This window comes from Trachinotus anak, unplaced genomic scaffold (genome assembly GCF_046630095.1).
Source record: "Trachinotus anak isolate AG129_WGS33_773 ecotype Australia unplaced genomic scaffold, CSIRO_AGI_Tana_v1 ptg000023l, whole genome shotgun sequence".
Lineage (NCBI taxonomy): Eukaryota > Metazoa > Chordata > Actinopteri > Carangiformes > Carangidae > Trachinotus > Trachinotus anak.
Window position 1 is genome coordinate 6,554,187 of NW_027273874.1, and position 13,203 is coordinate 6,567,389.

The window sequence follows — 13,203 nt, forward strand, 5'->3', positions numbered from 1 at the left end:
TGCCTCGTTGGGAATGCATGTCCCCAAAAATCAGCTTTTCTTAAATTTAAAAGAATTCGCATCCAAACCAAGCCACCCTCTTGACCACCCAAACAGCTCCTGGTTTGTCTGAATCGTGTCGCTGCTTCTCCTCCTCTCTTTCTCCTGTCCTCCAGCTCCTCATGTTCTCCACGTTGCCGTTTGTATTTCCCACATGAAGCGGAGGAGAATAAAAGCTAACTGTCAACACGTGGTGGGAAATTGTTTTCAGTGTCACCACAGGGACAGAAAACAAGAAGCATCCTGTGAAATGAAATCTTCATCTTGTGAAAACCTTGTTGCTCCATTTTTTTTTTCATTGTCATGGTTACCGTTAATTTGAAGGATTGCATCTCTGGGTGAAACAATGTCTACCATCCTCCAGTTTTCAAACTCTCAAGACGCACGGTGGCGGAGCTGAAATAAAAACCAGCACATCATCTTGATCCATTAAGGTTGGGAAAGTTATGGTGTGGTGCAGAGTCTGTCCTGCATTTTCTCTCAGGTTTCGAGGCATAATTGTGCTTAGAACAAGTCAGGTCCTATGGACGTTTTCCTCCTGCTGACACTTTTTAGTTTATCAGAGGGAAGATGTCAACAGCAATGATACCGGATGCCATTAAAAACTGCACAAAAACTGTGGGTGGGTGGACTGTCTACCCTCATAGAAAAACACATCATTATCCCTTTGTATTTTGTGGTGTTGCTGCTGTATATTAATTTCTATTCACGATGCTATATTCACTACCCAAAAACACTCCCACGTCGCCTGCACTCACTTCACTCTGACACCTGCCAAACTTTCCCTAAAACTACCTACGTGTTTGAATGTGTTTACCAGGCTCGAAGGCTGTGCAGCAGAGACTTAAGACCACTGCAGCTTGCTGAGTTTAAAAGCAGATGCCTGTATCGCCTTGAAAGCTCTAGCACTTAACCATATGAAAGCTGCAGAAAGCCCAGTGGCCACTGAAATGAAGGCAAGATGGTTCAGCAGGGCCTGTTTAACAATGACCAGCCAGACTGACGACAATGACGATGATTCCTTTAGACAAAGCACCATTTTTAAAACTTTATTTATTTAAAGAAAGATGAATAGACTTTTTGTCCACCTGGGGGCAGCATAACAAGCCAAAAACACAACATTTTCATATGAAGTCAAATGCGTAAGCAAACGCTTCAGTATTTACACATTCAGTAGAAACATTAGCATTCATTTGGAATTGTTTTTGGGGAAATCTTCTGAGTAAGTCAGGTATTCACTCTCTTTTTAGCTGCTGTTTTCTCCAAAAACATCTGGATGTTCAGCTACTGTGTTTACCAGCTACTTGCTAACTTTATTTTCTGCCACTTGGTGTTGGGCGCTTTGCATGCAATAAGTTTATGAGAGCTTTTTTTTTTTTTTTTTTTTTTTTGCCATAAGAGCTACCTACTGCTAGAAAGAGCATTGATTAGAGTAATGACAGAACTGAAACAGTACATTTTTGTACAATGAGCTGAAAGACACTATAAAGCGTCTATTATAGAGTCAGGTAATTTACCTGTGGGTTCATTACTGCAAGTGACCGCTTTCATATTACATGTAAGCATTTGATCCATTGTTAATGTAAAAAATAGTGATTAATGAAACTGTAAGGCTGTAAAATTGCCTCTAATTCCGAATCCAGATATGAAAATGTTCTTGTGTTTTCGGTTCAAACATAACTTGAATAACTTTAAACTGATACTTTTTAAAACCTGTGTTGCATTCAGATTTATACAAATCATGTCAAGCTGTTTCACACAGATACTGAAAACTCAGCTGCAGGACATTTCAACCATCATATATAACTGTATTAATATTATTTATCCAAGCTTTTTCATTTGGACTCTGGGATGTGAGGAAAGAAATTATGTTTGGATTAATTAACTTTCAATTAGTTAATTAATTGTCTCATATTTCTGTATTTCATTGTAAACATAGTGAAAGCTAAATATATTTCTGGTCTTTTAAAGCACCCTCTTCCTGTTGTGCTGTAAAGCAGTCAAGTGGATTTACCCTCAAATTTATCCCGGTCACTGGAATAATAAAAAATATATTTTAGTGTCATCTGTTTGTATATTTATCAATGCTAAAATGCTAAAAGTAGCAGCTTTAATTTATGCTTTCTGGTGCTGTTAAAGGTCCTATTTATGACTATATATCCCCCATATCAGCACACTGGAAGTTACCCCTCGGTGGGGTGAAGTTGTTGTCACCCACCCCCTTGTGTCACTAGGCAACCACACGCCAACTATGAAAGAATCCATATTGTCCAGGAGAGCAAGTTCAACCCAAAACTCTATACCTCACTGACGCTGCTGTTCCACTAAAGCTGCCAGCGGGACGGTGCCGGGAGTGTGTGTGTCTGCGTGTTTGTGTGTGTGTTAGAGGGCTTTAAGGATGAGTGGAGAGTGGGGAGTCGTTAGGGAGTGTGTTTTGGGGCAAAGGATTGGCTGAGAGGTTTTAGGGGGAGTGTGGTTGGTGTGTGTGTTGTATCTGCAGCGGGAGAAAGAAGAGGAGGTGGGGGTTAGGAATCTGTTTACAATGGCCTGAGGGAGAGTTGTCTAAGCTGCCAGAGAGGGAGAAACAGTCAGATATCAAGGAGAGGAGTGAGAGAAAAAGTAAAAAATGAGGAGAGAAGGAAGAGAAAAGACAGAACGAGAGACAGAGAGAGTTGAAGAGAGGGAATGAATGAAAGAAGAGAAAGAGCCGGAGCCCACCAGAGGATTAAAAACAAACTTGAGGAGTCCTTTAAGGTTCCAGAGCAGAAGCTGCAGCAGGAGTCACAGGAGGGAAACTGCAGGGTGATGCAAAGCAGCAGTTGTTCTAGATCTCCACTATGCAAATAAGATATCTGGTGTGTGAGACTTTTATTGCTGTGTACGTGTGTGTTTGTGTGCGCTGTTGTTTTTGTGCTGCAGAAAGTTGACACTAACCTAAAGGCTCATTGTTTTTTTTTCTCCCTCTTGTCTGTGTGCTTTGTGTGTGTGCTTTGTGTGTGTGTGTGTGTGTGTGTGTGTGTGTGTGTGTGTGTGTGTTTTGGTGCATGCAGAATTTGAGGAGCAGTTGTACGACACCAAGCTGACCGGTCAGACTTTCCGGCATCCGTCCTCGCAGAGCTCTGACGACACGTCCACCTCGCTCAGCCGATCGCCCATCTCCCTCAGCAACAAGAGACCTGACTTCATCTTCCTGGTAAACACACACACAAACACACACAAACACACACACAAATACAGAAACACATACAGAGGCGTATATACACATGCACGCTCAGGTTTACACCTGTCTTATTTAATCACAAGGCTCCCTCACACCAAATGCCATCTCACTGGTAAACAAACATACACACGTACAAGTTTCTCCCATGACTATTTGAAGCCACACACACACACACACACACACACACACACACACAATAATTTCCACCTCATATTTTATCATTTTCCACACTTGAAAACACACAGAAACGCACACTTTTCGACCTTTTTCTGAAAGCTGAATTCACCTTGCAGCTAAACACGTGTTCATGTTCATGTATCACTAAATCAAGATTATAACGTAAAGGTCAAAGTGACATTTACTTTATGAAGACACTGCTTTAGCCTCAGTCTTTAATCAGTAACACAATGCACCAACAGTATTCTTCCCTCTCGGAGCTAACAAATTACTATTTAAGTGTCACTAATGCTGTTTCAACTCTATGTGTTGTGACAAAATGCCTCATTGCTTTTGTTATCATCACTTTGATATAAAAGGCTGTAGCCGAATTATCCACTAACTATTGTACAGTACGTCCCGCCCCCTCCATCAAATTTGTCAGAATTAGTCATCATCCTCTTCACACTCTCAGCAGGTTTCCATAAACAAATGCCAAATGATTTCGCTTCTTCCAGATTGAAATATAATTAATACGTGGTACAAAATCAAAAATAGCAAATGACATCAGTGCTATTTGTTAGTCAGCTCCTGCACACAGAAGCACGGATGCATTACTGAGAGGATATAAATATGCATTATAGGGACTAACAGAATATCAGTGTAATTGACTTCTTCTAAAATGATCCAAACTGAACCCAGATTCATTCTTCAGAGCTGGTTCTTCTCTCGCCTCTGGTTCTGCTGCTAATGGTTCTCAGGCTGTTTCCCTGAACTGTGTCATTACGGCAGCTTGATGGACCCCCGCGGTGATTTTACTGCAAGATGGCTGCACGTTTCCCGCATATTGACACACCATTCCTTCAGCAAGCTGTTAAAGGGGTCTGTTAAAAAGTTAATGCCTTTCTCTCCGTTTGGGCTAATTTCAATTAGGATTTGGCCGATCCCCACGAGATTTGAATTTCTGCCGTACACACACATGGATTTCATCAGAGAGGGCGAAGTGGAGTGTTTCCTGCATTGCAGCAGCCCCTAAGCAGTGTGGGTTTCAGTGCCTTGCTTAAGGGCGATTTGGCAGCGATGGTTGATACCTCAGATTAAATACCAGGCAGCTGACAGATGCCAGTTCCCTCCCAGCTGGAATTACACCTTCCTGTTGACGCCAGGGACTGAACCAACAATGTCTCTGCTTCTTGTCAGCCTCTGTCCCTGCTGGCTAATCAGATCCAAACAGACATTTCCCATATTTCTGCCAAAAGATGTCGGTCTGAAAAGGTAACACAGTTTATCAGGGAAATTTTGACTGTTTTCTGAGTGTTTTTTGACTTTTAGACCAGTCAACAAGTTGAAATTTAAATTTTGTTTAATCAACAGGGAAATTTAGTCATTAGGAACATCCCTAGTGTCGTTGTGTGGATACATATAGGAATAGTGTGATTTTCAAACCAAAAAAACTTTAAAAAGCTCTTTTTTTTAAAGCTGCACTAATACATATTTTAATAATTTGAATTAAATGTTTTAGCGTCTTTCAGCTCATTGTTTTGGTTTTCAGTCTAACACAACCCTTCTTCCCTTTCGTCTTTCTTCTTCTTCCTCTAGCCGGCCTCCAAACAGCTCTACGAAGATGAAACCACCTCCTCAGTGTTTGGACTGAGGTCAGTGACTGACCCGTCTCCCTCCCTGTCCCCGTCCCCCTGCGGCTCAGATCGCCCCCCTCTGGGCTGGAGCAGTAACAACAGCAGCAGCAGCACCACCACCACGTCCGCTAACACCGGGCCGCCCGTCGCAGAGAAACCCCGCTGGCACCTGGGGAGACGCACACCGGCTCATTTTTTACCGCTCGACATCACAGGTACGATACCTTAACAAAAACCTCTGAGGATAAGTGGAGGGGGCATTTGGAGCGTTGAGCCGTTTTTCTCTACATCAGATTTTAGCTTAAATTAATTCTATTCCCAAATGAATCGTAAGGTTGTGTGAAAAGTACAAATGAACTTAAAAAGAGGATGTAACCTCAGTGTTCTCTGTAATAATGGCCATATTCATAAGGTGCTGATGCAAAGGTACCTTTTTAAGGTGATGGGGATATTTTTTAAGACTTATTTTTTGTGTTTTGGCCTTTATGTAAAGGCCACTGTAGGGGAGACACAGTTCAAACACCTTCAGTGGTATTAGATATATTTTATTCAACTTCAGGCTCCATGATATTGAGTTATTGGAAACTCTGGACAAAATCAGTATAGATAGAAAAATATTTCCTAGACCTTGACTTAGCTTTTGGGCTGGCACTACTACAGACTCTGGGGATTCATGAATGTTTCATCGCCTGGACCAGACAGACCCAGATCCATCAAAGTAATGTATTTAAATGGGTACATGTAAACAGAGGCAGCTGGCATCCAGCCTATGAAGTGGTGGTGATTATCCAATCAAAGTGTGAGATGCTCATGTGCTAAAAGCGATTAGTTGATTAATTTATTGGCAGGGAAAAAAAACCCCCAACAAGATTTTGATTGAGTTTTTGAGTCATTTATGTCAAACATGCTCTGGTTCTTGCTTTTCAAATGTTTTACATCATTGGACATTGAATGTCTTCTAGTTTTTTGATTGTTGGTTGGACAAAACAATCAGTTTGAAGCCATCACCTCAGGCTCTGGGAACTTTTCATAGGCATTTTCCACCTTTTTCTCACAAAACAATTAGTCAGTCATAAAAAACCGAACTAGCACTAACCGATAATGGCCAATCATTATAGTAATTGTTAGTTGCAGCCGTGTTCAAAGGGTCACATGATCAGTGAGTGATTAGGGGTGGAAGTGAAGAAAGGGTTTGGATCGAGGTTAATTATAGTGGGCTGTCAGAGGGGGAAGGAAAGGTGCTTTGGGCTCTGCTTGCTTTTATTAGAATTTATGGCCTCAATATTAAATTTCACCGACAAATAACCCAAAATTAAATAGATTATCCCCGAAGATGAGATCCTATTGGAGATGAATCACCATTTATCAGCTGTTAGATTGCTTCTGTTGCCTGACTTGTGAATACACACAATGTGATCTCCAAATACCAACTGAACCGCAGAGTGAATATATGGTTATACCAATCCCTTTCTTACTCATTTTTTTCTTTTCAACAGTAGGACAAGGAGAAAAATAAACACCAAATCTCATCTTCTCCCTCAGGAGATTCACACTTAGGAAGCCATTTTTGAACGAGGGCGCACAGAAACATTTTCAGACGTAGAGGGTGTTTTTCCCAGAAGATGAAGCATCATGGAAATAGAATCAATTCTTTCCCAGATGAAAAGGACACATACTGTAATTCATATACACTGAGATGATCCATGGCAGAAACCAGATGAAATAGGATAAGAAGTGTCTTTTACTAAATCCACTCAAGTTATGAAGAAATGCACAACTGTATCAAAAACAGCAGGAAACAGTAGGAAAGCTTCAACATTTTATTCTTTGCGTTCAGGTTCCCTTGTTGCATGAACTGTTTCTGTATTCATGACAGAAGAGATAACTCACAGGGTTAGACTGGACAATAACGACATGCAGGACTTTCACACACACACACACACACAGATTCCCACTTGACATGAGTTTGTTTCAGCTTTAAGGAAGAAAACGTGGCAGAAACAAGATCTGACGTCGAGAACATTTTCTTCCTATGATCACATCCACTATCGTCCTCGCCCATCTCTGGCAGTTAGCTTTACTTGTATGTGTCGTCTTTGTGTGTGTGTGTGTGTGTGTGTGTGTGTGCGCTGTCAGAGCTGTTAGTATGCTGTGGTCATCCTCAGCAACAATCGCTCTGACACTCCTGCTTCCACTTGTCTCAACCAAGCCTCCTCCTTGTTTACTTTTTGTGCATGTGTGTCTTTGCATGTGTGAATGTGCATGTACGTGCACGTGTGTGTGTGTGTGTGTGTGTGTGGTCCTCTTGTTTTTTGGCATAGCAACTGCTCTGTTTCTGGGTGCCTCTCCCCTCCTTCTCCTCACGCATATCCATTTATAGTTAAATATCTCTCTGACTCTTTCTCTCTTTGTCCTCCTCTCTCCCCCTCTGTCTGTTGTTCTCGCTCTACCTCTCTCGCCCTCCTCACCCACTGTGTAGAAGAGTAGAAGGTCAGGTATAATTATGCATGCCTGTGGTGTTGTACTCGGTGGGTATTCCCTTCTTTTGGAAAGAAAGACATAGGAAGGAAGGAAGACTGACGTTATTCTGTGGATTTCTCACTCACAAAAAACCAGAACTCTTTCCAACTTCTCCAACCTGTCTGTGGTTCGCGGCTCATAGCCCATTGGTTCCTTCAACAGTACCTCTATAAAAAAAAAACTGGTCACATATGTATAGTTTCATTTCTAGAAAAGGTGTGGTAATTTCCTGAAACAGCTGGGCATTGTAGTTTTTAGCAAACATCACCCAAACAGGAGAAAACAATGCTTTTGTTGTGGACTATTTTTAGCGGTGGATGAATACACATTAGTTGGTCTGGTGGGTTTTTTACAGCAGCAGGTTGTTGTGTGTGGGACTGATTGAATTTAAACTACTCTGCCCTTGTTAATAGTAATGAATCACCGTGTCACCCACGGCAACAGTGTGGCTCATTGATGTTTTTTTTAATAGTTTTTGGACAACAATGGAGCTCTGTGGCACCGAGGAGTAAGATCCATCAGGCTTTGGCTACAGAGAAAATACGTGTGAGTGGGAAACACTCACTGGATTTGTTGAAAAGAAAAAAAAAGGAAAAAAAAACAAGACAAAATAAAAACAATAACTCCAGTTTGTTACCGTGACACCCGGTCTCTCATGCCTCTGCCTCTCTTTCACTCCATCTCCCTCTCTCTTTCTCTGTAAACCAGCGTACAGGTAGCTTGCAGCCAGCTTGCTGTTGCCATGGTAACTCGTGACTCTTCCTCTCTCCTCCGTACAAAAAAAAAGAGAGAGAGAGAGAGAGAGAAAAGCAGAGGAAGTGCGTGTGAGTGAAACTGATGCCTGGAAGGAAGGAATAGTGAGGAGGTGAAGAGGAAGATGGAGAGGAAATGCAGATTGAGGAAAGACAGACGGAGAGGAAAGGAGGATGGAAGGGTACAGGGTGGAAGAATAATGAATGAAGGGTAAAGAGAGAACATTTTCTCACAGCTCCCTCCTCCCAGTCTCCTTCCTCTTCTTCGTCCCTGCACATCTCGCTTCGGCAAATTTTCATGAATGACTGAATCATTGTAAGCAGTGAAAATGTGAATGCAGGGCAGGCTGAGAGAAAGACAGGCCGACAGGGTAAGAAATGTATCACTCTTTATTGAGTTTTTGTTTTTCAGATATCAGTTTTTATCCTCTTGATTTGATTTGAGGGATATTTTAGTTTTTTATGAGGAGGAATTGTATTTTATTTATAACTTTACAGGCATGTAATTACATCACTTAAGGAGCCTCTGGTGATATCTCGACCTAAATGTAAACCAGTCCAGGAAATGATTACAGAAAGACAGAGATACTGTGTCTGATAAATGTAAAACTTCATAGTTACAGACTGAAACACAAGCATCTTGTGACATGACAAGCACAAACAGAACCACGGGCAGAAACATTATCTTTTTAAACAAACAGTTGGAATCAGTGTGCAGGAGTTAATTTGTAGTTGAACCTAAATTTTATCCATAATTTGACGAACAAAAAAGAAGAGTAAGAGACAGGGAAGTCAAAGGCAAACAAATACTCTGCAAATGTTGTAATTTAAAGCAAAAAAAGAAAAGAATGTCAGACAATAAATGAGGCATTTTGTGAATGCAGTTCTGAATGTAGTGCGCTGAGAGTCGGTGAATGAGGCAGACGACTCGTGAATGTGGAGTTTAGCAGAGAGACAGATGGGCATTCATGCTGCTGCTGAGCTGCAGACAGTCTAATCCTCTCAGTTTACCTTGAACGCCTCGGGGGGGGGGGGGGGGCGGAACTTTTTCGGAGCTGCGACAAATCCTACTGTCTCCACGTTGTGCCATTTGCGGCTAGATGAACCCATTACTGGGCAGCAGTTTTAAATGCATCTGTGATTGGATCCAGATCAAATAAAAATCTATATTTCGATCTTGAACACAGATCCAGAATGGATGCTGGAACAAATATATTACTGTTGTAAAATTGAGATTGACCTTTTGTTTATAACTTAAGTAGACAATTCTCCTCTCTCCTCTGGTTGGGGTCTGACCATGAATATCAGGACGCTCATCTCATGAACTGTCCTCTCTCTTAAATCCTCAGGAAGATCAGGGTCAGCTACAAAGCAGCAGATCCGGAGCTTGTTGAGATTTATTGCCTGATTCAGAGATACTTCAGTCGGATGGATGGTTGCTCATAAGAGGCCTTGAAATCCCCATTTCCATTTTAGGTGGCGTTCACCGCACTTTTCCCTTTGCTCCTGCCATACTTACTACGGCCACTAGATGTCGCCTAGCAACAAAACGTAGCTATGGGTCATAATAGCGTGCAGCACAAGCCGACCTATGGGCTCATTTTTTACAGGACGACAGTCTTGAAACTATAGTTGACGAAACAGTCTCAGCTCAAGATCCACTTACTCATTTGTTCTGGAGCTGTTGACCGTATCACACAGCCTTCATGCACCCCCGATTAATCATACAGTAACAATAGGTTTGAAGGTTACACAGCGTTAAAGCATTGTTGCTAATTTGTTGTGGGGGTTTAATTGTGGAAACAGGCGTGACAGGGAGAGTTATTGTGTCTACATGGGGCATTAGGTGTTAAAACTGTTACATATGTGTTTTAGGAGAGGGTCTACAATGACAGAGTGCAACCCATCTACTTCCATTATGGAAAAATAATCTGCCTGAAGACAGCAGGCAGGAAAGCAGTGAAGCCAGGGCCATACTGAAGCGACATTATGATGCTGCTGAGAGTTGAAATAGTGTCCATTATTTATGGCTGCAGGAGCAACACAAAGACTCTCAACCTCCAAACGGCGGCTTGATCACAGACGAGGTCGATCGAGACTGAGGACAACGCTCTGAAAGAAAGACAGGCAGTGCATATGTTGCCGTATTCACGTATCAGTTTTACGTCTTTGCTGTCCAAGACTTTAAGCTCCAAAATTATCATAGTTAGGAAGGAAGTTATATTTAGCTCCACTCAGTGGCTGAGTCATAGCTTAGTCTCTGCTGGACGCCTTCAGAAGCTTCAGCCCCAACACTCTTATTTATTCATGCACAGAAGGGAATGGCCATTGAATGCCACTAAGGGAATGAGTTAAATAGACTAATCAGTGGAAAAATGAATGAGTGAGATAAAAAGACAAAAGGCAGGTATTCAGTGAGTGAAGCAGAAAGATGGGTGGAAAGATCCCCACATTTTAGACCTGGAAGGATTTTTATTTCTCTCTGATAAAATAAATTGGCCATGATTCATCAGCCAGGGTTGACGCGCTCTCAAATAAATCAGTGATTTAATGATTATCTAACCAGGAAATGAGATTTCTGGCTACCAATATTCCCTTTCTGCAAAAACCCGTCACCTGTTGCAGTGTCATGACACTCCCAGCCAACTTTGATCATTAATATGGAGATGTGCAGTTGAGAAGAGCTCTACATGTCTAGGTTGAAACTAAAGTGTGAAGTGGGAAGCAGGTCTACTTTCCAGCCTAGCTTTTAACTTAGACATGCAGGTAATTTTTTTTAACCTGCAAATCACCAGAACCATGTTAACTGTGAAACTTCTCCCATTTTCAATGGCTTGTTGATTGGGAATGGGCTCACACATATCTACTGCTGGCTGTAGCTGTGTAGGGTACATGTCTGTATCATTCCCCACAACTGAACTTGAAATGCTGTAAAAACTCCAGCAAAGTGACTGTCAGGTGATAATATATGTGACATCAACAAAATAAAACTCCATTGCAGATCTCCATTGTATGTTTTTTGCTGTCTGAAACTCATTATGGCTTATAATTTACATAAATATGGCTGGGGGAAGTTACAGTATTTTTAAATGGACTTGTGTCTCAAAATATAATTTTCCAATTAGTGATGTCACCACAGGTGTGGATGGATTAGAAGAGGCCCTCCGGGTTCAGACTTGGGGGCCTTAAGGGTTAACCACAAAAATTCACAAAATGATCACAAATGTATGCCAAACAATTACAAAGAGACACAAAATGAGGACAGATATGCAGAATGATCACAAAGATGCACAAAACAACAACATTTGAACTTTTTTTTTTACTCACGTAACAAAATTTTGGATTTGGCTTTTAAGCTGGGTGAACAACAACAAAACAAGTTGTGATGAGATTTTCTCTGTAACAAAACTCAACATTTTGTTTCTCAAACAAAATGTTGAGTCTTATTCTGAAAATACAGCTTCATTAATTGTTTTTTTTCTCCAAATGTTTTGTGCAGAGAGTATCATCACGTCTCGTCTATCTGCTATTAGCTTGTTCTTTGGTCTGTCAGATCATTCAAACATTTGTAATTCGGTGTTGTTCGGTGCTTGGATGTATAATTGATACACGCTACGGGAACGAGGACACAACTGGAAACAAAACGGAAGAAGGGCGGCGTGGAGTCAGAGAGACAGATACCGAATGACTATGTACTTTGGGAGTCTACCTTTTTTAAGCGAAGCGTCTTTGGTTTTCAGTTTTGTCACATTGGCTCATCATCTGAACAACAAGCAGTTATTGACAATGCTTGATTCATGAGAACACAGCAGCTTCGTATCTCAGTAAATACTGTGTTGCACCTTTAGCTCAGTTTGTTTTGCCGCTGGTTGTGCAATGCTGGTGCACTTTTTTTTTTGTCAGTTCAGCTTCGTTTGACTCATTGTCTGTTTTGACTCATTGATTTTTGTGTGTTTGCTTCTGATTTAACATCCCGGTCTTCACTCACTGAGGAAAACACAGCTCCTAATGGCATTGTTTTGTCAAAGGAGATAAATTTTAGCAGTAGACCGTATAGAGATGACTGTGGATGTAAAACATGGCTGATGGCTTAATAGGAGCCTGACTGAGTTATGCAGATGGGTGAGAGACTGCACTGCATGTCATTGAGGTAATCAAGTGAGTACCTGCTGCCTGCGATGACTCATTGGATTACTGTCTGCCCAGGCAAGACATCGGAAGGACAGGAAGTACAACAGAACAGCAGGGCTCTGTGCAACATCTGCTCTAAGTCATTCTGGATTAAAACATGACAGCGGAAATGTACAACATAAATATGAAGGTTTATGGTGACCGTAAAAAGAAAGCAAAGCTGTGTGTGCATCAGTTAAAGGTCCTCTTTTTTCCATTCACTTGAGTTGAGGTGAACTCTTGTCAGTAAGTCACTTGACAAAAACCTGTTGATTTAGGTAGAGTTGAGGAAACTTTGAGTGCACAGTGGCCTGAAGCTTTAGAAACTATGTGACAGGAAATCCAGGAATCATTAATGTCAGTGACTGACCAGCCCTCCTGGTGATTTAAACCAGGGGTCTCAAACTATCAGCTTGGGGCCAGCCTCGGCTCTCGAAACACTTTTATTATTTGTGGAGTTACCACAAGAGCCATTTTAGTTTTGTCCCTCCTGGGCTTATTAGCAACCGGCCTTAATTTGTTCATTCTGGCCTTGCCCCTGGCTTATTATCTGAGAATTACATTAACAATGAGAGTATTTGTGGATACTCAGCTCTGTAATAGAGTAGGGAAGTGAAAACAACTAAGAGTAAGGCAGGAAACAGGAAGGCAACAGCTGAAATTTGCATAAGAGAGAAGAAGGAGAAAAGATTTTCCTTCCTGAACTTTT

The 13,203-nt window shown here is 41.5% G+C and overlaps 1 protein-coding gene across 3 annotated transcripts in view; it reads left to right on the forward strand.

Annotated features, from left to right (window-relative positions):
- Positions 1-13,203, forward strand: part of nhsl2 (NHS-like 2) — a 131,253-nt gene that overhangs the window by 104,487 nt on the left and 13,563 nt on the right. For 2 of the 3 annotated variants that reach the window (XM_071458939.1, XM_071458940.1), the window contains exons 3-4: positions 3,090-3,232; positions 5,015-5,267. In XM_071458939.1, coding sequence (XP_071315040.1) covers positions 3,090-3,232; positions 5,015-5,267 — 396 coding nt within the window. Of the gene's footprint in view, positions 1-3,089; positions 3,233-5,014; positions 5,268-5,418; positions 5,435-13,203 lie in introns of all 3 variants that reach the window. The other variant, XM_071458942.1, reaches the window with a different exon arrangement.